The sequence below is a fragment of the Orbicella franksi genome, chromosome 14, assembly GCF_964199315.1.
Source record: "Orbicella franksi chromosome 14, jaOrbFran1.1, whole genome shotgun sequence".
Classification (NCBI taxonomy): domain Eukaryota; kingdom Metazoa; phylum Cnidaria; class Anthozoa; order Scleractinia; family Merulinidae; genus Orbicella; species Orbicella franksi.
In genome coordinates this window covers 21,043,581-21,065,872 of record NC_138158.1, presented here as the reverse complement: position 1 = coordinate 21,065,872, position 22,292 = coordinate 21,043,581, and the positions used below count along the sequence as shown (strand labels likewise).

Sequence of the window (22,292 nt, the reverse complement as noted above, 5' to 3'; positions counted from 1 at the left end):
ATGAGGCATAATCATCTTGTAATATAAAAAGCCACAGCCACGTATCATCAGGATTCTCATTAATTTAAGGAGTAGACGGCTAGTTTCATGAGGTAGATGGCTGACACCGATAAGAGTGTTGAAGGGAGAATCCTTGAGGGAGGTCTGGGGCGTGCTCCCCCAGAAAATTTTGAAGTTGAGAGGTTCTGAAATGCAAGTTTACACATACTCTTGAAGATATTTCCTCACAAATAATCAACTTTGGAAGAGGTCAAAATGCCAATTTGTTACTGCAGTTTATGAGAACATACACCACACCCTGACCCCATGCCCCATTTCTAGCTACAGCCTTGACTGCCCTGGGACAAAGACACACAAGGCTCAGTCATGTTCCAAAAAACCTGTGTTTTCCCTAATAGATTACTCTTTACAACTTACACATGTATTATTCCATGAAAATTAGGCAGCTCAGAAATAATTATTAAAGTAGCCAGTTTTTTATCTGGTAGCTGGCACTTAATGAGAACCCTGATTATACTGTCCAAAAAGCACCTTTTCCTTTCATTGTTTTATCGCTTTGTTTTTGTTTTCTGTTTTCCGAGTCTGCTTGTGATGCGTTAAGATGTTAATAAAAGGCTTGAGCTTTTTTAGTTTGTTAAAAAACAATCCACAACTTTATAATAAGTCATCATCACAGATAGTCTTGCCATACGCAGTCTTGTTTTGGCTTGTGCTGCATCTTTTCCTTCCTGTAGATTGTGTTACAAGCCAAACAATGATTTCTGCATAAGAGACTTGATTGATCACTGTTTCAGCTTTCTTCCAGCCAGATCACATGAGAACAAACGTGAACAAGAGTCGAAAGATAAGAGTTTTACACAAAGTTAATTTTTAGTTTTCCATCATCACTGTGATGTCAAAGTAGCTAAGAGTATGTAAGAGTTGGCATCATGTACTTGTCAAAGGAGTGAAAAATTTTAGACAATTGATCAGGTTCAAATTCTCATATCAGATCAAGAGGAGAGGGATGAGAACTTGCTTTACGAATAAAGTGATATTGTGAACTCTCCTTAATTCTTGATCTTCTTTGAGCATAGCGCTGTCAGCTGACTGATTTTGTTGATATTGTCCATGTAGTTATTCACCTTCTTCTTATTACAACCTGCAAAAAGTTTGAAAGACTGTTTTCATTATTTATTATCAATGAAGTATTTTTCTTCTGTGAATACTACCAACCAAACAACTGCAACATAGACTTTTGTTTCACCAAAAGGAACCAGTTTAAGTGCACTGACCAATATCATAAATCCTCAAATTAGTACTCGGGGCACTTATTCCAAATTAAGGAGAAGATGGGGGAGGGGGTGTGCTTATTCAAGGGAGGCGCTTAATCCAGGGGGAACGCTTATTTATTCTTCCCAATCTTGGTCAGATATGATCGGTTTTTTTGTAATATAGGTATGTGTCAGTCCCTCAGAAGTCTCAGGTGGATCCTGTCTCTCTTCAAGAACTATGTTACATAACCCCTTTAGCCAGTCTAGGCCCACTGCACAAGGTTGTTTTACATTAGGCAATAAATCAGCAGATCTTCAGTAACATCCATTGTGACAATCAATGTGCAGTGCTTGAATGAGTCGATAATCGCTTGTGACTGAACACAATCAAAACTAATATTTAATATATTCTTTGCTGTCTCAGTACTCTTCCATAAAACAGACAAAACAGGGTGGGAGGGGGGTGCTTGAATCAAGGGGAGGTGGTTGTTTTCAATTTTGGCCAATAGCAGGGGCGCTTATTTGAGGGGAGGCACTAATTCTAGGATTTACAGTAGTCCTTTTCACAGTTCAGTTTTCTTTTTTTGCAATATAATGTAAATTATTTAACATGGATGCATGGCAATTACGAGCAGAAACTGCAAAACTGTCTCACACTGATGTTAGATTACATAGTGCAAATAAGAAAAATAACCATGAAAAGAGCTAATTTGTAGCTGTGTTCCAATTAACAGGAATTACTGTATTTTACTTTGTATCTAGTGAGTTGGACAAAAAATTTCCTATTACTGGTAATTTTAAAAAGATTTAGACCTTGCTGTGTACAATTGCCATATCTGTGGAAACTACCAAAAGAGCCCTCACTGCCCCTTGACATGATATTTCTATGAGTTGCAGAATTGAAAATGTACTTACTCGTGTTGGTTGAAATCCATACATGGGAGGAGATGAACCTCTTATAAAAACCCGCTGGGCACCTCCCAACGGTCGACCTATAACACAAAATCACAATGCTCACTTCAAAATGTGCTGACATTGTGTTGTGTTCTTGGGCAAGACACTTTACTCTCACAGTGCCTCTATCCACCCAGGTGTATAAATGGGTATCAGTGAACTTAACGCTTGGGGTAACCAGGCTACAATGGACTAGCATCCCATCCAGGGAGGAGCAGAAATACCCCTAGTCGCTTCATGTTACCAAAACCGGGATACACTCCGGCCTGATGGGCCACTTGGCTTGTATCCAAACTTTACCTTTACCTTACAATTACATGGTAAAACTCTCTAAACTTGATGACATGAAACAAAAACAACAAGTCTTACAGTCATTCTAGTTGAGGAGCACAGGTTGATGTAAAATACACTTATGTTAAGGAAGGGCTTTTAAATTTTTAAGCAACTTCTTGGAATTTCACTGAGTGCTTGATCTAGTTTTTGAACAGATAATACACACTGTAATATGCTGCATAGAGCATATAAACAGGATGGCTTCTTAGTAAATTTCATGATGTGATACATTTTTAGGAACTTAGGATTCTTGAATTATTAAGTAACCTTTTTTTAATAATTTCAATTGACAAGACTTATTGTTTATGTGTTACTGGTTGTTACAGCTATACCTGTTGTGGGTCTTGTCAACATGGTCTTGGATGTAACTGGACTTGATGTTTGCCTGCCAAGACAATAACCACAGTTGACACATGTATTGTTTCATGGTGAGAAAACTTACTGAATAAGTTGTAAGGATTAAAAAACTTTTCATTTCATGTGGTCATTAAATTCATCAAGTATATGTAGTGGATATTGTACCATTAACTTCGGAAAGCAACGACCCCCCAAAAGTAATGTCAAACAGTTGTGGCCACTAGTAAATCCCAAAAGTAGCAACCCTCCTGAAAGTAGTGACCTCCCAACCTGAACCTTCCAACAATTATTCACGTCGCGTGATAGTAAGGCAGATAAAGTTGAATAAAAAGCACAAATGGTTGCGAACAGGATACAACTACAGTGGGCCATGTGTCTGAAAGCTTAGCTGAAGTTCTGCACCAGCCATTGCTGCATATCCAGTCAAAGAAAAAGAACCGTATTGATGTACAAAAAAATTCTCAGAACTGAAATTAAAAGAAATGTATTGCAACATATAAGGAGAATTTATATTTTAATCTTGGAACCTTACCTGGGCCCCCTCAGAGCTGGAGAAGACTTGGGTCTTCTTCCATCTAAACCTTCCATCCACCCTGGGAGTGGAACAAATGCACGCTTCACAGATGAACTGCTTACATCCCGACCTCCAGCTAGCCATCCATCTGCCTGTCTGAATGGAACTGTACCAGGGTGGGTGGGTGAAGAAGGTCGCTGTGGGGGTGGGGAGGCTGCATTTACCCTTGTTGTGGCACTCCCCACCCTAGAAGGTATTCCACTGTTGCCAGCCTTTTTGATAACTTCTGGTGTCTTCCAAGCATTTATTCTTGCATGTTCTGTGAAGGACATCATCTCTTGTAGGCCTCCAGATTCAACAGCAAAGTACTGACCACTTTCTGAATCAAGGTCATCTAACGAGTGCTCATCTTCATCAAGACTACCCTCCATTAGAGGTGCTTCCTCTTCCATTTCTCTGCTGAAGAAGAAGAAGAAAAATAATCATGTGCCGATAGGCCTTTTCCAAGTTTCTTTGCAACTCTGTTTCAAAATGAGTTCTCAAACAAAACCTTTGATTATAAGAAAATGAGTTTTGTTTGCATGAAAATGAACACGTGAGGCAGGACACACGTTCATATGAATTTCATATGAATAGTTTCGCACGAAGACTCGTTTTGACACAAAGGCAAAAGGCAACTTGGAATAGCCTGTTGTGATGTTCCAAAAAGTATCCATAAAGCAGTTCTTAAGCCGGGTCTGGGGCAGGCCCACTTCTTGCAATGAATCAAGGATTTTCCTCTGTCTGAGACTAGACTAATATTGACAGGGGTCAAATCATGCAGCAATGACTGATGTGATTAGGCAAACTAGCCTGATAAAATATTTGGGTCAGGTAGCAGTTCTCGCAAGGTCTCTTAGGGCTGTGCTATAGAAGCACCTGGGTGCAACAGTCGACCAACTGTTCTTCAGGTGCCTGGAAAAACTTACTTTTTTTTCATATAAACTAGTGCTGGGTACCCAATATTTTGAAACATCAGGTTAGGAACCTTTGGGCTCCCCATAATTTTTCTTAGACTACAGCCTTGCCTCACATGAATGGCTTGATATGCTTTGAGAGAACAATACAACAAACAGAAACAATGCCTAGCCCCAAAACAATAACAGCTGCTACACTACGACGACAAAGAGAATTCAAGCTTACAAAAGCTGCTACACTTCTGGAATAGTTACTTTACAAGCTCAGTGCTAAGCTTCCTTTGTAAAAAAGTGTAGTATTCAGGGCGAAATATCTTTATAGACACAAGCTTTTGAAAATTGTTGGAGAAATTAATATATTAAGTCATTTGAAAGATAAACAGAAATCTTTTGAATTTCCCAATGCCATTAAATGGAACAAATCCATCAGAGCCACAAAAAAAAAGTACAAAAAAACTACATAACAAGCCTTTCATCCTATGAGAGTACATTTAAATTTGTAACTGAAGAACAGATAAGGCTATCATGTTGACACAGATCTCTATTTAATTTTTTTGGGTGTGAATTTGCAAGCAAACTTCAGATCTTACTTTTGTTAGACCAAATATTGCTTAACCTTACTAACTTAACAATCTATGGTGTATATTCTTTAACATTTACACTCTTACATGTTAGTCTCAATGTCTTCTTCCGCAAGTTCGCCATCTACCAGCAAAGGCACACATCAATAAATTAACATGTAATTTAACCACGTGATAAAATTGGAATTGTTTAACCCAGCACTTGAGCAAAAAATCATCTGTAGCAAAATCGCAACCCAAGTTCAATGTTACAAATGACTAGTCAAGTTCACAAGTGATTGAAGTCCTAAGCAGGATTGTGTTCTTACTCCATGATGGAGGCAACGTGGCCAAGTGGTCAGTGCATCGGACTCGCAATCTAGTGGTCCCGGGTTTGAGTCCCGCTCTGACCACTACCTAGATTGTTTCACGGTAGCCCGGAGTTCAAATCCTTGCCCACACTTGTAAATAGCCAACTGGTTTGCCTCTGGCCAGTTGGGATTCTTAACAATGTTATGTTCAATATGAATGATTTTTTTCAGTTGTTTGCTCCGCCCCACTAGCCTTTGGTGGTAGGGGTAAATAAAGGTTATTTATTTATTTTTATCTTTTTTTTTGGATGGAGTACATCCCCATAAGATATCAGCACGGCTAAATACAAGTGATAATCCCCACACTCAGTTCTCAGATTAGAGAACAAATTAAATGGTCCAAATACTATTAATAACGGCCATGTCAGTGCCTTAAAAACTAAATCAACCAACTTATTGTACCTTTAGTAGATTCAGAGTCAGCATTAGCCGTAACCTCAGAGATAACAACAGGGCTTGCCTAACAAGTAGAAACTAAATATGAATTATGTGATAAGAACTCTTTGTTGGCACAACATTGTGCACAAAACAGTCACGAATTTGATCTCGATGACGTACAGATCGTGGACTGCTGTTCACAGTGGTTGCGAAGATTTGATGCGTGACCAGAATTCTATTAATGAGCACATCCAGATTCCAGACATGTACACTTTTTTCTTGGCAGGAGTTTGTTTTCATGGGATTTAATTTTCACGAATTGATGAAATCTCCGCAAAATTCACAAAAATTAGATCCCACGAAAATTTCATGCCACATGGTGAGCTAATCATGATGCCAACTGTATTGTGTTACTATCTCATTTAATACCTGATCATCCCATTCATCCAAGGTCTGTTCATCTTCCTTGTATCCTTTTTCATAATAATTGCCATGGATATCAGACTCCTGGGAACTTATCCACTGCACATCTGCTTCTTGCAAGCACTCACGAACAATTGATCTCACATGATCTGTTATGACAGTCTCCCCTGAAAAGCAATGCAAAATCCCAAACTTACCGTTAGTTCCTTGTGCCAAGCATCTGACTTGTTAGTGGAAGCCGTAGCATTGAGGTGATTGGCTTGCAAATCTCTGCACTGAGGAATCTGGATTTCTGCCCATCCCAGGGTCTTGGAGAAGACTTTTCGCTTTATTGCAAACTTGGGACTAAAGATGCTGCAGGCAGCAGCGCTCAGGCTGTCTGTAGCATCTTCAGTCTCAAGTTTGCAATTAAGTGAAAATTAATTTTAGGTCTTCTCTAAGACCCTGGAATGGGCTGATATCCAGACTCGTCAATGCAGAGGTTTGCAAGCTAATCACTTCAATGCTATGCCTCCCACTAACAAGTTAGTACAAGCCTCAATTAATAACTTGAAAAAACATTTCAGTAGAGGTAAAGAATCTGTCCTATGGGCACCCAGTGATAAAGGTAAAGGTAAAGTCTGCATACGAGCCAAGTGGCCCATCAGGCCAGACCTTTTCCCAGTTTCTGTAGCAGGAAGCTACAAGGAAAATTTAGAACTACTCCCCTTGGATAGGATGCTAGTCCATCGCAGGGTTACCCCCTGCATTAAATTTGCCGGTACCCATTTAGACACAGGGTGAAGAGAGGCGCTGTGAGAGTGAAGTGTCTTACCCAAGAACGCAACACAATGTCCCCAGCCAGGGCTCAAACCCGGACTGCTCAACCCTGAGACAAGTACACTAACCATGAGGCCACCATGCCTGCACATATCCAATGATAAATCTAGAGCATTAATGTTTTTCTATGTTTTGTCACCTGTTGTTAAAGGTTCTCCTTGATCTGGTATAGCATTGCTACTGTAGGCTCTAGGGAGATCAACTCTGAGTTGAAGATTCTGCCTGATAGCATCAGATAGAAATCGAGCAGATCCCTGCTAAAAGAATACAATTAAAATGTTAACAACAGTCAATTAATCTGCAGTTAGTCAATCGTCACTCAGCCGGTCAATCAGTCAGTCTGTCTATCTGTCATCCTGTTTGTCCATCAGTCAGTCAGTCAGTCAGCCAGCCAGCCAGCCAGTCAGTCAGTCCGTCAGTCAGTCAGTCAGTCAGTCAATTAATCAATCAGACAGGCAGCTGGTTAATATATAACTAATAAGCCAATTGGTTTGTCCAATGCTCAGTCAATCTATTGATCAGGCATTCAGTCCGTCAGCCAGTTGAACAACCAGTTAATCACTCAGTTACACCGTAAGTCACTCAATCAGTCAATCAGCTATTAGACCATCAATTAGTCAACCAATAAGTCAACTCATCAGTCAGTCAGTCAGTCAGTCATCAGTCATCAGTCATCCAGTAAGTCAATCACTCACTCATCAGTCAGTAGTACAAAACAAACAAAGTCAGTAATAAACCATGTTGATTAAGTTAGTCATACCCTGCCACTCCTTGTGTCAATAGGTGCACTCCTGGATCCTAAAAGTAAGTAGGCAAGGCAAATTATTGTAACACTTTTAAGAAACTGTTTATGACTCAAGTTCACCTTGTAAAGTAGCAAAACTTTGAAACACTTCTACACTAACCTTTACGACTTCCAACCTCCTGGAATTCCCTGACACAAACAAGTGATTACCTACTGTCAGTAAATTTTATTACTGTTGCTTAGTTATTTTTATATTAAATTACAGAATTGAATAAACTGTAAGTATACACAATTAAATTGACTTTTTTTAAGTATCAAATGATAGCCAGAACTATCCACAATAAAAATTAATTTCACAAAAGGTCCTTATATGTGTGAAAACGTAATGGTGAAAAACAGTGTTTCACTGCACTACTGCTACAGTTTGAAGTTTCAGAATACATCAATGCCTCCTATGTGATTATTACATCACAGTCCAACTGAATGTGGTTTGTTCGATCAAAAATCAAATCTCACATGAACTATTACATGTTTCCAAGTTCAAGTCGCCAAACATGTGACCTCGTACATTCCCAAAGGCCTCTGAAGACAATAAACACTATATTACTAACTTTGAATAAGACTGTTGCTTCCATGTCTCTGATGCAGGGTCCCACTTGATATCCGCAAAATCAACGTAAGTGAACTGCTGATCCAGGTGGCTGATGGGATAGTCTGCCTGCTGGAACTTTGGTGCTGAAGGAGTAGATGTGTATGTTAATATTAACTTTTTTACCACAATTACTAAAAAAAATTGTTTCCAAAAGGATAAAAAAACCAAACATTTTTTATTAAATCACACGCATGTTAACATAGCCTGATGCAGACTTGGGAGAAAGTCTGAAAGAACTCTGACATTGTTTATGAAATTCCTAGCTGAAGGTAATCCGAGTTTACATAAGACTTTTGAATTCTCCCACACTTTCTTGAGTGTTTTTACCAAGTTAATTAACCAGGGAGAAACTACTTTTTTCAACAAAACACAGCCAGCAAAGCAAAATTGTGTTTACATAACCTCACGCAGAATGATTTGTCACAGTGTTGACAAAGCTCATCAGAACTTGCATTACATGACCAAAATCTCCATAAGTGCAATCCAAAAATGACAGCTCAGCATAAGACCTTATTATGTACAGAGTTGAACTGCAATTAGTTGTTCAGAAAAATGACATACAGTACCTGCCACCGTGTCTAACTGAATCAAGCCCATGTTGAACTCAGGAATGGCTGCTAGGCGACCAAATGTCTGAAAAAATATTCATCATGCATGTCTGTCAAGAAATGTCTAGTACTTGTAAAAATTACAGAAAAAAAACATATTTTGCATTAATTATAAGAGCTCCATTTATTGTGGATCCTCATTACTAGCTTTGGGCAACAAAAAGCTCCTCTTAAGAAGATTTAATTATAGAGGTAGCAAAACCTTTATTCATTGATTTTTTCTTTTTATTTCTAACCAGTTGACAATTTTTTTTCATTTGTGTTGCATGCCTGCTTCTCTAAGCGTAGATGCACTTAAAAAAAAAACATGCTTTGATCACTCCTAAAAATTAAGAGGAACAAAAGTTACAACTAAATGTATAGATGCTGTCTGTAGGCATACCTGATGACCAACTTCCACTCTGTCACCAAGTGCTAGGAAAAAAGGATGGAATGGTAGTTAAAAGAAGTTTTAAAAGGGAAGAAAAGAGAGGGAAATGAAAACAAAGGAAAAGAAAGGAAGGAAAACAAAATAAAAGAGCATTCCTTTAGATAAATATACCCTGAGAATAAATTACTTTTAATTAACAATAAATCAATTATGTGTAACATGACAATATTATCAATAGTACCACAACAGTGCAAACCGAGCGGAAAAAAAAAGCAAAAAAAACAGGACATTGTCTAACACACATAAACAAACCCACATGTGAAATTTGGAGAGTTTTCAACAAAGTTCACTTTTGACCAAAAATTGCTAATGCTTCTTTTCCACCAAGTCCTTCAATTACAGTTGATTCCCCAACTATCAAAGAATTGAGATAGTTGATGTTTCAGGCATCATTTAAAAATTATATTGTATCACTCCAGAAGCATTACATGTTAATAAAATTAAATGGTTAAGATTGTATATCATGATGTGTTAGTTTACCAGGTTTTCTATCAATTGCCTTGCTTCTTTTTCCTCTGAAACCTGCACTTTGTCTTGTTCTTACACCAACAGCAGACATAGCTCTTGCAGTCTTGTTCCTTGCACCACCAGCTGTGTCATATCTAAACAATTCAGGTCACTCAGTTTCTGAGTATGCAATGTACGTGCTAGCAATGAAAATATCGACTCATACCGCTTTTTTTTTAAATAAATGACGTCTGAACATCTTAGAGCCAGAACATCTCTCTGTTCTCGCAATTGAAGAAGTCAAAATGTCTCAGGCTCACAGAGAAAAATGCTTGTCTCACCTTCTCACAAAGTCTCACATTTAATATTCACTACTGCTCTTACTGTTTTTAAAAACTTCCTATCTTTTTACAATCATTTGTAAAAATTTGATTCATATGCAGCTCTTGGGTGTTCATGAAAACCACCACATACACGTCACAGCTGCACTGAAAATGCTTTTGGGAAAAGAATTGCTCATCAAAGAATTACTCATCACTTTTTCAATCTTCATTTAAAAAAACCAGTGAAACTACTGTTAATATCTTAGACTGGTTTTTAAATGAGTCTTGTAAAACCAGAACCAAACTAAACCAATTACTTACCAATATATTAGACTACTCTTAAAACAATCTTCAAAGCCATAGTAAAAAAACAACCAATTAAGTAATTTCCTTCAAGATTACTTTCGAAACTGTATTAAATTACGACAAACCTTTGCAGTTTTGACCAGACTGACTCTTTTGAGGACTGAGGTCTCTCTGGGCTTGTTTTCACCAACCGTTTAGACTGAAACAAAAACAAAACAGTGTTGAACAAGCATGCTACTAGTACAGTAATGTAGTCTGAACTAAGCCAATGTGTTTCACATTGCCAGAGCTTGTCCTTGTCCTTGGTTCCTGTGGCAGTAAATGACTAGGAGTACAGTGTATTTCTCCCCTCGACGTGGTGCAACCTCATCAACGGTTTACCCTCTGACAACCAAAATTTGCCATCACCTACTTTTACAACTAGTGCAGTACATGTAGGTCTCTAGATCTACTGAACTATTGGTTGCAGAACAAACATAACCAGTATTCCAGTCAGCCATTTTTTAAATACTGAAAACCTTTACACTGTACCATGTTTCATCCCTTGACCTCAATGATATTTCTTTTGCTCTGTTCTCCTAAGCCTTAGCCCAATATTAGAATTTTAACATTGCAGTTATGTAATGGTTTATTTTTAGGTGCTTGAATTTTCGAGCCTCCTGATTCCATGTTCAATGCATTTTGTTGCTCAACTGGCAAAAAAGTAAGGTGAAGTTCACACTCAATGTTTCAAACCTCCTGATTTTCAAACTAACTTCCACTTCCCAAAGTGATTCAAAAAATCACAATTCCACAGTATTATCAATAGCTTACTGTAATGACATAGCTTGGTTCTACACAGTCATTTTGCAGCTGGCTTTTTTTGAGTTTTTCATCTTCTTTGCTCCTTTTTCCTAAAGAATAAACAATAAGCAATATTCTATTACATGACAAGAGCAATTAAGAAACAGAAGACACTTTCCGTTTTCCCATACATAAGTTGCACTTCAGTAGGATAAAACATCAGCTTGTGGTATCACTTTCTTGGATCATGTCTACTAAAGGCATCTGCCATCGAGTGTCAATTGATACCCTCGATAAACCCACGATCAACACTCGATTGACATCCCAATCGATACTAGGTCAACATTCAATCTACACTCGAGTCGGCCAAGTGTTGACCAACTCGTATACATGTATCAAAAATTAGTTGACTCTCGACTGACTCTGGGCTGACTGTCAATCAAGTGTATTCCAGGGTGTCCATCTAGCAGAGTATTGAGCAAGTGTCGATTGAGATGTCAATGGAGGGTATAGAACATGGGTATGGATCAACACTTGACTGCAGATGCCTTCAATACACATGACCCATTTTCTGTAAGACTGTATTAGTAGATCCGTTCAGTGCCATAATAACGTTAGTAGTATTTTTAATTATTATTTTAGAATTGAATTGACCTGATGACATTGGATTAGCATCCTTTACACATTCAAGAAGATATTCAGCAATTTCTCTGGACACCTTGTTCTTTCCTCCCTGTTTCAGATCAAACAATGTTATTAAAAATGCATCAACCTCAAAAATGTTATCACTGCAGTCACTACTATAGACTATTGCAGGCTAATTACTGGCTTAAATTTTCAAACATTACTTCCACTTTTTGTAGCATGAGAACCAACTAGGATTAATGTTACTATCATGCTAGTTCAGAATTGACACAGCTTTGCTTTTGGCAAATGCAGCTGATATTGCCATCTTTTCCCTTAGCTAATGATCACATTCCTTGACAAAACTTGACACCAGCACAAATGTACAGGCACCAGTTGTTCAAAGACTGGGTAACACTATCCGCTGGATAAATCGCTATCCAGTGGATAAGTGTTAAGAAAACAAACCACGCTATCCACTGAATAGTGATTTATCTGGTGGAGAGTGTTCTCCACTTTTCAAGCAACCCAAGCCAGAGCACTAATTCCTCTATCATTATGATAACTGTAAGTTACAGCAACCACATTTTGCTGGAAGACAAGTTGATGACATTGCCCCAAAAATCAAAATATTAACAAGGTTATCACTCTCTTTTATCAACTCTTAAACCAACACAAAACTACAGGCACTATTGCTTGTAGCTTTATGGTAGCTGCAAGTAGGTGGGTTAAGTCTATGTTTGGGACCTAGTGCCCATCAGGCTTGTGCTTATCTCCAGTTTCCATAGGATGAACCAACTGGGGCTATTTCTACCCCCCCTGGATGAGATGCTTGTCCATCGCAGGGTTACCGCTGGAGTTAAATTTGCCAGACCTATTTACACATTTATACACATGAGTGAACAGAGGCACTGAGAGAGTAAAGTACGGTCTTGTGCAAGAAAGCAACACAATGTCCCCGGCCAGGGCTAATAATAACGGAGCCCTGTGCACAAACCAGTAAGTCACTGAGCCTACCACAAGTGTAATTGCCTACAAAGAGTTTATGTTCTTACCCCATCAGACTGAACCTTCCAGGTCAATGCTTTGATCTTTTCACCAATCGTAGAATCTTTAGTAGCTATAATTATTAGGTCCAGAACGCCTGAAAAAAAAAACAAAATTTTGATGAGTATATTTCTAGTCAAATACCAATTGCTAATGTTTAGAAATACACGCATGTAAGGAAGATTTTAATTATTAGATAGCCATGGAAAGTATCATGGGAATATAAAGAGAGAAAAACTTCAAAGGAGAGCGGTCCCTAAAAGAAATCGAAGATCCTTGTAAATTTATGAACAAGTGAGGTTTGTTATGAAAATTCTTAAAATTGTATTCTAAATCACAAAATTGGTGATCAATCACTCAATCCATGAAAGCAGAAGGCCCTCAGATCATTACAAGCCTCCTCAAAGAAGTAGAATCATTAACATTGGCTATTTTGCTAAAGGTTTTTGAAGGAATCACACTGGCAACTCCTACAGATAACAATTTGGGATTCAAAATTTACTGCACTGTTCCTGGGCGATTTGAAATTAAGTAACTTTGTTGATAATACTATACACATGTTCATTGTTAGGACCAGAAATAAGAAGAATATTCTTTACCAGGGTCTTTTCCAATAAAGTCAAAGAAAACAGGTACGATACACAGCAGCTGAACTACTTCTGATGCCAACAAACATCTGTAGCCAGATTTCCTGAATTACAAAATAAACCATAAATTAAAATCACTGCAGTAAAAATGATCACCCCCAATAGAATGGTTATTTTAGAGAATAATGATCATATCAAATGTTTGGAGTATCCTCACCAGCTGAAAAGTGAGCTGATGATACCAGGGCTGTCATTAAGGTTTGACTCAACCATTGCCTTGGTCTTCACACCCATAGCAAACTTGTGACTTTGTGGATGATTTGTATCAACTTCACCTGTAACATCAAGGGCTCATCAGGGATACTCAGCTGTTAAACAGGTGTTACAGGTTAAAGCCCTAAATGACAGCCCTGGATGCTGTACTGATGGCTGGATCTGTCACTCTCAAATTAAAGATTTCTGATATCTTCCTTCACACTTCTACCCTTGTTAATGAAAGAAATCTATGATTGGACCCTAAAAAGTTCCATATGGCTGATGACTGACATAGCTCAATAGAGATCCAAGGAAAGTGTCTGATTGGTTTTTGCTCAACTTTCCTTCTCTGTGAACAAGTTATAACCACTTTTAGTATAAATCTACTAGCGTTCTATCACGAATGCCATTCTCTGATTGGCTACGCTACTCACTATCTATTCTGTGATAGACAGTGAGTTGCGTAGCAGTGTGCCCTTCTTAACAAAATGACAGCCACTTCTTGGTGTTTTCAAAGTGTCTGTGAAGAGAATTTAAATTAAGTTTTGAATGACTAGTAGATTTAAACTGAAACAATTAGATTATTTGCTCTCGATTTCTATAGTGCGATAGAAATCTCGAGCTCATAATCAGATTGTTTAATAGACACAACACAGACTCTCTGCAGGGCAACATCAACAGAGTGAAGTTGTTTAAGCTAAATTTCAGGCATCTTCCATGGGGGATTAGGTGTACAAAGAGAAAGATAGATGCACGCATCAAGTTAAGGATGTGTTATTTTGGCTAGGATCATTGATCCACGAAGGGTTACTACATGTAATGATGATCATAGACTAGTTCATTATCACTTACAATAATTATAAACAAGTACAAGGTCAACGAAAGGAAAAACTTTCACAAAACAAACCTAGAGTCAAACCTTTTCCTTGTTGCTTGATATCTACAAAATAAATTATTGAAAGAATGCAAATCACACTTGTAAACTTTATTATTAATAATTATGCTATGATTTACCATCCAACAACTAGAAATATCCAACACAGAAGTCTTACTTGGATACACTGTCTCCATTGGCAAGTCTCACCAGATCAGCCACAAGATCATAAAGACACAAGTATAGTCTGTTGTACAAACCACCATCCTAAAACAGTTTCAACATATCAAACAGTAATTACACAATCATTACAGTTCACATTATATTTTCCCGCATGCACATAATGGGACATACACCTACGTTATGAAACGTTACACTTTGGTCCTAACACTGACATAGTTAAATGTTGGCACTGGTGAGCCATCTTACTCCCCAAAACCCTAGGATTGAACTGCTCTTTGCTAAAAATTGTTTTAAAGAATAATATTATGGAGGTGTCATGCCCAATTGAATTTGCACCCAACTTTTTGAGTCTGTACCAAATTGTCAACCAAGTTCACCCCCAGCATTCACTCTCATAATCATGCTTAAAGAACACGAGAGTGTCTGTGTTTTTGCTATCTAGTGAATTACTAATTACCAATTAGTCTGGTAGAATTAATTAGAGTTAAAATATTAAACTTACATCAAAGATACACTGATAGAGAAGGGAACAAATTTGGTCAATCACTCAAAAAAGTGTCTTACAAACTTGGATGGTGTGATCTTGATAGGTTGTGAAAAACCTGCTACAGTCACAAAACCAAGGGACCAGGGAAGACAATTTAGGGCATGTAACATAATAAGGCAAAATTAAATAGAGGACAGAACAATACAATACACCACTTACAATGTGCTGATCTCGTTCTATCTTCACTGCACCAAGAAGCAAGGAAATCACGCGGCATCTGATGTCGGGAGGTAACATGAACACATCCATAGTATCTACATTTCTGAAACACAATTACAGTAAGTGTTATCATTGAACAACAATCAAAACTTACAGAACATTAACAACTGACATCAATGGAAATACTTATTCAAGCACTTACCTTATTTTTCGAAGTCTTGCAATATCAAGAGTCTGCTGAACCAGCAATGAAGGAATAGCAAATTCCAAAGATGTCTGAATAAAAAAAGAGATATTGATTATGTTACATCAAAAATCACTTTACACAGGGCTGTGCTCTAGAAGCGCCTGGGTGCCACAGGCAACTAACTTTTGCCATTGGGCGACTGAAAAAACTAACTTTTTTCATAAGTTCAACTAAGTGTTGGGCACCCAAGATTTCATGGTTACGAATCTTTGGGCTCCGTGTAATATTTCATAGACCACAGCCTTGTTACATCAAATAACATTACTCTGAGCAAATCCTGCGTAATCTCTTTCTACATGAAAATAATTATTAACATAGCAGAAAGAAGTGAGTCTCAGATTCAACACGTGAAAAATTCTGGAATGTTAAGAAACTTCAAAATATATCCATGTGTAACTGAACCCTAACCTCTAACCGCACTGGATCCTATTGTTAGCCCTTAACCCTACGCTAAACTTATGTGCTAATCCTAACCAAAAACTCTTACAGTGATGCAAACCTAAGCCATAAACACACCCTACACCCTAACCACATGGGGTCCATAGAGGTTCTGGATAGGGATCCAAAGGGGGTACAATAGGAGGCAATGAACCAGATAGGGGTCCCAAATTTTAACTATGCCTCTACAAAGAAAGACAGCTCTTTGTCAAGGGCAAAGTTAACCATCTGACTAACAACACTCACCACTAACATCAGTAGTAGCATGTTGCACCTTTCTTTGTCTTCATTTCTGTAGTTTATCAAGTTTTCTATCAGTAGTGATGGCTTCACTTTGCCTCTGAAATTTTAGCATATTACCCTATATCAGAACTACGAACTTTATGCCCTTGCTTGGAATGTGAATTAGAATAGGACTGCGAGATTCACTCTTGATTAGCTTAAGATGACAGACTCTTGAATCGAGATCATTACTGACCTGCCAAAGACAGTGCAGGGATATATTGCCAAACACCAAATGTCGAGCTAACATATCCATACAAGTCTAAGAAATTGACAAGTGTCTGCCAAATCTCCAAATTACCCTGATCCCAAGAAACCATGCTTAATTAAGAGTGCTCCAAACTATGAAACTGGGATTTATCAGTGTTTCATCTTGGCCAATGTAAACTTATTATGTTGTCTAGCTTCTGTGCTTGACATTTACTGTTCTGCAAATACCCTGATGTGCAAAATGTACTTGAAAGGTCTGTCAAAGATGTTAGGATCTTGACAAGAATGCTGAATGTTTGACTGAATATTATATTAGGTCAGAGAAATACTTTAGTGCAGAAACTACTTACTTCATGGTGTTTTTCATGTAAAGGTTGACTTCCTGCTGAAGACAGTAGGCAAGGTACAAGAGTCGTCGCTTGTCCAGATCTTGTTGAAGAACAAGGCAAAACACAGAACAATCAATCAAGAGGTACTTGGGTAGAGAGAGTAGTCCATTATTCTGAGGGATTTCAATTTTTTTCATAACTTACCAACATTCAGTTTTTCCTTTAAAGGAAATCTTCTCATCAAGTGTTCCCTCTAAAAAAAGAAAAAGCAGACGCAAAGATAAACATTGATCCAACCATGAATTTAGCTGGAGGCATCTGACAGTCAGTGGCTAGTGTTAGCTCTTTACTCTAGTTTAAACATAAACAGAAGCAACCTCCAGCAAACAGATAGTTTTGTTTTCCCGGGAATTCAATGTTCCCGAGACAAAGTCAAGAGAAACAAAGTGTTTTGTACAGTAATAATGACAGAAGAATTATACCCAAGTCAAAGTAACCTCAGGTTAGAGAGAGAGCGGGTGACGATTGCCTTTATTATTGGCACCCACTGGGCGACATTTAGATTTAACCATTGCCAGATGAGCATACTGTAAATCCTCAAATTAGCGCTCTCCCTCAAATAAGCGCCCCCTTCAAATAAGCATCCCTCCTATCGGCCAAAATTTAAAATAAGTGCCCCTCCTCGAATAAGCGCCCCCCTCCCCTCCCCCATTTTGTGGATGAGTAATGAGACAACAAAGGATGTATAGTTTTCATCGTGTAGTATTAGATTTGTACATTGTTTCAGTTTGTGAACACATTAAGTGAACACGTTGAACACTTCAAGTACTTAACGGTACCGTGATTTAAACTTTAGGATCATAAAGATCAGCTCTTTATGTCCATAAACAGCTTATGTTGTTGTTTACGTGCAGATGATGTATTGAAAAAAATGATCATGTCAGGCCACCATTTGGGAAAAATTAAATAAGCGCCCCCCTCAAATAAGCACCCCCCATTTTCTCCTAAATTTGAAATAAGCACACCGGGCACTAATTCAAAGATTTATGGTAAATCAACCAATAAGAGCATGACTGTACAATAACAAAATATGGCATGCTGATGTAAGTCACATCTCCTTCATAGCACATCATCCTTTTCACATTATTATAAGTAAATATATAAATAAATAAATAAATATAAAACATATTTATGCAGGATGACCATTTCAGTTATGAAAACTGCTATCAATATGGGTCTTGCATAAAATAAATAAATCATAAATAACTAATAAAAAACAATATAAAATAATTATTATCAAAGATGCGATCATCAAACACAAATTGTCTCAGCAAAGTTAATATTTAAGCCATTGACAAAAATTGGCCCCTTGTGTTACCTTTTGTCCAAAAACACCAGTCACAGCAATGTTTTTTAAAGCTGACGGAACAAACTGGTTTTTGGGCAGCTTGTGTCGCTGTGAACAACAAAAAACAAAATAATAAAAACAACGAGGACATTTATCCTTTATTAAAAGCAAGCATTGATACCCTCAAAAATTTGTTAAACAAATAAATATCATTTTTTTTTGGTGGATATATCAGTATGCCACATACCACAGGCCTGTCGGACAATGCAGAATCTTTAAAAAACTGCTCCACTTGTGCACGCTCTGCAGCTACAAAGTAAAAATTCATGAAAAATGTAAAACTATATCAAGTGAACTTGCAAAATATAATTCTAGTAGATTATAGACATCAAACACCACAAGGCAAAAACGACAGGGTTTCATGCAGACCTACTACCTCTTATGATTTCTTAATGTTTAACATTTAGTTGTTGATAGGTGACAACTTACAGGCTCAGATCAATTTAAAACTCTTCCTGACTATACCACAAAGTGCTTGCTTTAAACACATGAAGTAAAAAAGGTTTCAAAGGTGAACTATATTACATGTATAGATGGATCTGCAAATTGTAGATGTTATATAGGCCTGTCTCTATCATGGGCACTCTTTTATCCCTCTTTCCTCACTCTTCCCAAACTCTCAACATATTCTCACATACCTTTCTTTTTTAACTGCTCTCCAGCTTTACTTAATACATGTACAGTGGAGTCCTGATTTATCAAAGCCTTGATTTTTCGAATCTCCTTACAACTCAATCAAAAGTCATTTCCCTCGCCTCACACATATTTTACCCTGAATTTCTTGAACTACAAGATAGACTTTGCAGACCAATTTTCCTTTCTTTGAAGGTTCAAAAACTTGGGATTCCACTGTACCCACAAACAGTAGTACAACAGGTAAAAAGTCACAACATACTATTAGCATTAAAATTGTACAACTCACAGGTTATAATACGTCCATCAAGCATCCAAACCAAAGGAAGGCTATTGATAACATGCATTCTATCTGAAACAACCAAAAACATAGATAGGTAAGTCTGTCTGTGGATATTGGTCAAAATCTATCATAAAGGGAAAAGATGACCCTTCAACTTTCTTAAACAAGTTCTGTAAGAGTCTCCTTTACCAGTAGTGTAGTGTTTAATTGCCAATTACCAAGCAAACCCACCTTCCAAAAACCTGTGTTTTCCCAAATTGTATTACTCTTTACAACTTACATATATAATTATTTCATAAGATGTAGGTGGCTGAGAAATCGAGGTAGCCAGTTTCTTAGCCGGCGACTGGCACTTAATGAGAACCCTGGCAACCAACAATTTCCCATTACTGCGCCTTTCAATAACATGCGGACTCTAATATTCAAAGCTTAACCCACAAATGTGTTTTGCGACCGTCAATCAAATGTTTGGCGGCTCCTCCTAGCTTTCAACTTCTACCAAGCACTGTTTTTAATTGTCTGAACTGTATTCAATGATTTGATTACCATGCACTCCAGATGCAGTAGTCAGAAGCAGGGAGGAGCCGCCGAACATTTGATTGACAGTAGCAAAAAATGCATTTGTTATTTGTTGAAAGGCGCAGTAAGTAAGTACATGTAGTTCTTGTATGCAACCACACAACATGGTTTTAAACTTTTCTCACCCTGCAGCACAATGTATCAATAGCAAACCCTCATAAAAAAAAAAATTAGCATCTCCTGCAAACATAAGTTCAACTCTAGTGACTCAGATCTGGTTTTTCCTACTAGTCTCCTTGGTAAGAGAATTCCACCCTTAAATCATTATAATCGAACACTCACAATAAGCATCCATCTCAAGCTTGTGGTTGCCATGGAGACAGAGGTCCAGGACGTGGACATGTCTTATCTTTTGTAACTCATTCCAATCAAGATCATTGTTGGCAAGAATCAGTGTTCCAAATGCCGCAACTGAAATCAAACCTTCCAAGCTTCTTACCTTTAGGGACAAAAATAGTTGAAAACAGCATGGTACAGATTGGGATTGAAGACAAGTATATTGCTCATAAAAAATGAGAGTGAGTAATCTACTTGAGAGGGTGATAAAACATTCAATCTATTAGTACTGATAAATAAATCTACTAACATTCTATCACAACTGCCATCCTCTAATTGGTTACGCTATTCATTATCCATTCTGTTATAGAATGAGTAGTGAGTAGCCTAGCATTATACCGTTTTATACGATTGTTAACAAACTGGCAGCTGATGCTTTGTCTTTTTCAAAGTGACTGTGAAGAAGATTTAGATAAAGTTTTGAATGACTAGTAGATTTATATGAAAACAAGTGATTATTCACTCTTGATTTCTATGCATGCTAGTCAACTGCAGCAGCACCTTCATCAACTATCAAGCGATAGCAATCTCCATTTTGTTTTGCAGATAATTTACCAATAGAAGATGAGTGTCTAAAATAAGGGATAGACACACAAAAAAAAGAAATTATACAAAGTTTTATCAAAAAATTAATTCTCATCGCTTACACATCAACACATCACACCACTCCCCCTTACCAATAGTGAATACTCCAACACAATTTTACTGCACCCCCCCCCCCCTGCTCCCTACCCACCCTTGCCATTTATGAAAACTGCGATTTATAACAAGAAAATAAACTGGAAAAAGTATTTTTGCTTTCCTGACGTGTGCATACTTTATACTAAGCGCATATTGGCGAGATGAATTTTCGCCGTCTTGGCTAAATTAAATTTACAGACGACCACAAACAAGTACAACATCAACTTTGTACGCTCGAGTTAGCAAAGACAATTGTTTTCAATTAGTTCGAGCCAAGGTATGAAGATCATTACAATGTGGTCATTATCTTTCTTGAAGAACCGGTTACCACCAACAAAACACAAAAGTCAATATACTCCCGCTCATGAATAAAGATTGTTAACGCGAAACCACGACCACGTCAAAATTATTTTGTAGTTAGCGAACACGGAATTTTCAATAAACAAGTTAAAAATAGCTTAACTAAAGGTTAACAGAAGGAACCAAAGATGTTTCTGCTTTTGAAAAACTCTCAATGTGCTGAAGTTATAGCAACTGACGTAGTCTGTTGGTCTTTGACCGCGATCGAGCTTTTTACAAATTTCGATCGCGTTGAGTTGAAGTGGTTCCGCTAATAAGTTAGCTTGAAGCTCAGATAAGCTGCATTATCCAGCTCTGAACGATAGCGTTGACCAAACAGAGATTTTTTCCCCGTAGGTAATGGGTAAATGACCATTTAGACTAATTTTAAAAGACCCTGAGGGCAACAAACTAATGAAATTTACCACGTTGTTAGCGAGGTCAATTTTCCACAGCTGCGGACAACATCGCAAATCGGGCACAGATTCAATCTTATTTCCACGAACAATCGCCGTCTGCAACTTTGGGCATAATTCCAGTCTTTCCAGAGACACTATAAAATAGAAAAGAAACCAACACCATTCATAGATGAAGAGAAATTAGAAGAGAATAATTTCTTTGAGCGTACCTAACCCAAGGTTTGAGAGGTCCAGATATTCAACTGAATGCAATGGTTGCGACGTCCGAGACCTAAGCAGCTAGAGTAAAAAGAAAAGAACGAAAACTACATAAATTACAATCGCTACTAGGGGAAATATTACTTCAAGTACTTCTCACCTGGCTAGTGATCCTCATCATATCCTACATGACGGCTTAAGTTGTATAACTTACAGTAATCGCACTACAATACAACTGAATACAGAAAACTTTACTTTGTTTGTACTGTGGCGCGCAAACAGTGCACCTTTGTACGCAGTAGGGGTATGGTTGGGATCCAATCGTCTTCTGTGGCGGGAAAGGAAAGGTAAATCTGTTCATTACCAAGAGGAAAAAAAACTTTTCAGCTCTTTTTTATTTTCTTTTTTCTTTCGATTTCCCT

The 22,292-nt window shown here is 37.7% G+C and overlaps 1 protein-coding gene across 3 annotated transcripts in view; it reads right to left on the bottom strand.

Moving 5' to 3' along the window:
* Nucleotides 1-52: 52 nt before the first annotated feature.
* Nucleotides 53-22,292, bottom strand: part of LOC145468253 (uncharacterized) — a 23,426-nt gene continuing 1,186 nt past the window's right edge. The window contains exons 1-33 of one of the 3 annotated variants that reach the window (XM_081451935.1): nt 22,031-22,292; nt 21,882-21,951; nt 21,679-21,806; nt 20,180-20,336; nt 19,325-19,387; nt 18,590-18,651; nt 18,373-18,450; nt 17,199-17,247; nt 17,016-17,094; nt 16,420-16,513; nt 15,691-15,764; nt 15,489-15,591; nt 14,778-14,866; nt 14,633-14,665; nt 13,483-13,574; nt 12,892-12,980; nt 11,867-11,945; nt 11,243-11,322; nt 10,555-10,628; nt 9,834-9,955; nt 9,306-9,337; nt 8,882-8,948; nt 8,275-8,398; nt 7,824-7,852; nt 7,679-7,716; nt 7,058-7,172; nt 6,106-6,266; nt 5,701-5,758; nt 5,036-5,072; nt 3,430-3,870; nt 2,873-2,925; nt 2,169-2,245; nt 53-1,141 (exon numbers count right to left, since the gene is read on the bottom strand). The exon at nt 22,031-22,292 is cut by the window's right edge and continues 1,186 nt beyond it. In XM_081451935.1, coding sequence (XP_081308061.1) covers nt 1,121-1,141; nt 2,169-2,245; nt 2,873-2,925; nt 3,430-3,870; nt 5,036-5,072; nt 5,701-5,758; nt 6,106-6,266; nt 7,058-7,172; nt 7,679-7,716; nt 7,824-7,852; nt 8,275-8,398; nt 8,882-8,948; nt 9,306-9,337; nt 9,834-9,955; nt 10,555-10,628; nt 11,243-11,322; nt 11,867-11,945; nt 12,892-12,980; nt 13,483-13,574; nt 14,633-14,665; nt 14,778-14,866; nt 15,489-15,591; nt 15,691-15,764; nt 16,420-16,513; nt 17,016-17,094; nt 17,199-17,247; nt 18,373-18,450; nt 18,590-18,651; nt 19,325-19,387; nt 20,180-20,336; nt 21,679-21,806; nt 21,882-21,951; nt 22,031-22,051 — 2,889 coding nt within the window. In that variant the 5' untranslated portion in view covers nt 22,052-22,292 and the 3' untranslated portion in view covers nt 53-1,120. Of the gene's footprint in view, nt 1,142-1,171; nt 2,246-2,872; nt 2,926-3,429; nt 3,871-5,035; nt 5,073-5,700; nt 5,759-6,105; nt 6,267-7,057; nt 7,173-7,678; nt 7,717-7,823; nt 7,853-8,274; nt 8,399-8,881; nt 8,949-9,305; nt 9,338-9,833; nt 9,956-10,554; nt 10,629-11,242; nt 11,323-11,866; nt 11,946-12,891; nt 12,981-13,482; nt 13,575-14,632; nt 14,666-14,777; nt 14,867-15,488; nt 15,592-15,690; nt 15,765-16,419; nt 16,514-17,015; nt 17,095-17,198; nt 17,248-18,372; nt 18,451-18,589; nt 18,652-19,324; nt 19,388-20,179; nt 20,337-21,678; nt 21,807-21,881; nt 21,952-22,030 lie in introns of those variants that run through there. The other 2 variants (XM_081451933.1, XM_081451934.1) reach the window with 2 other exon arrangements.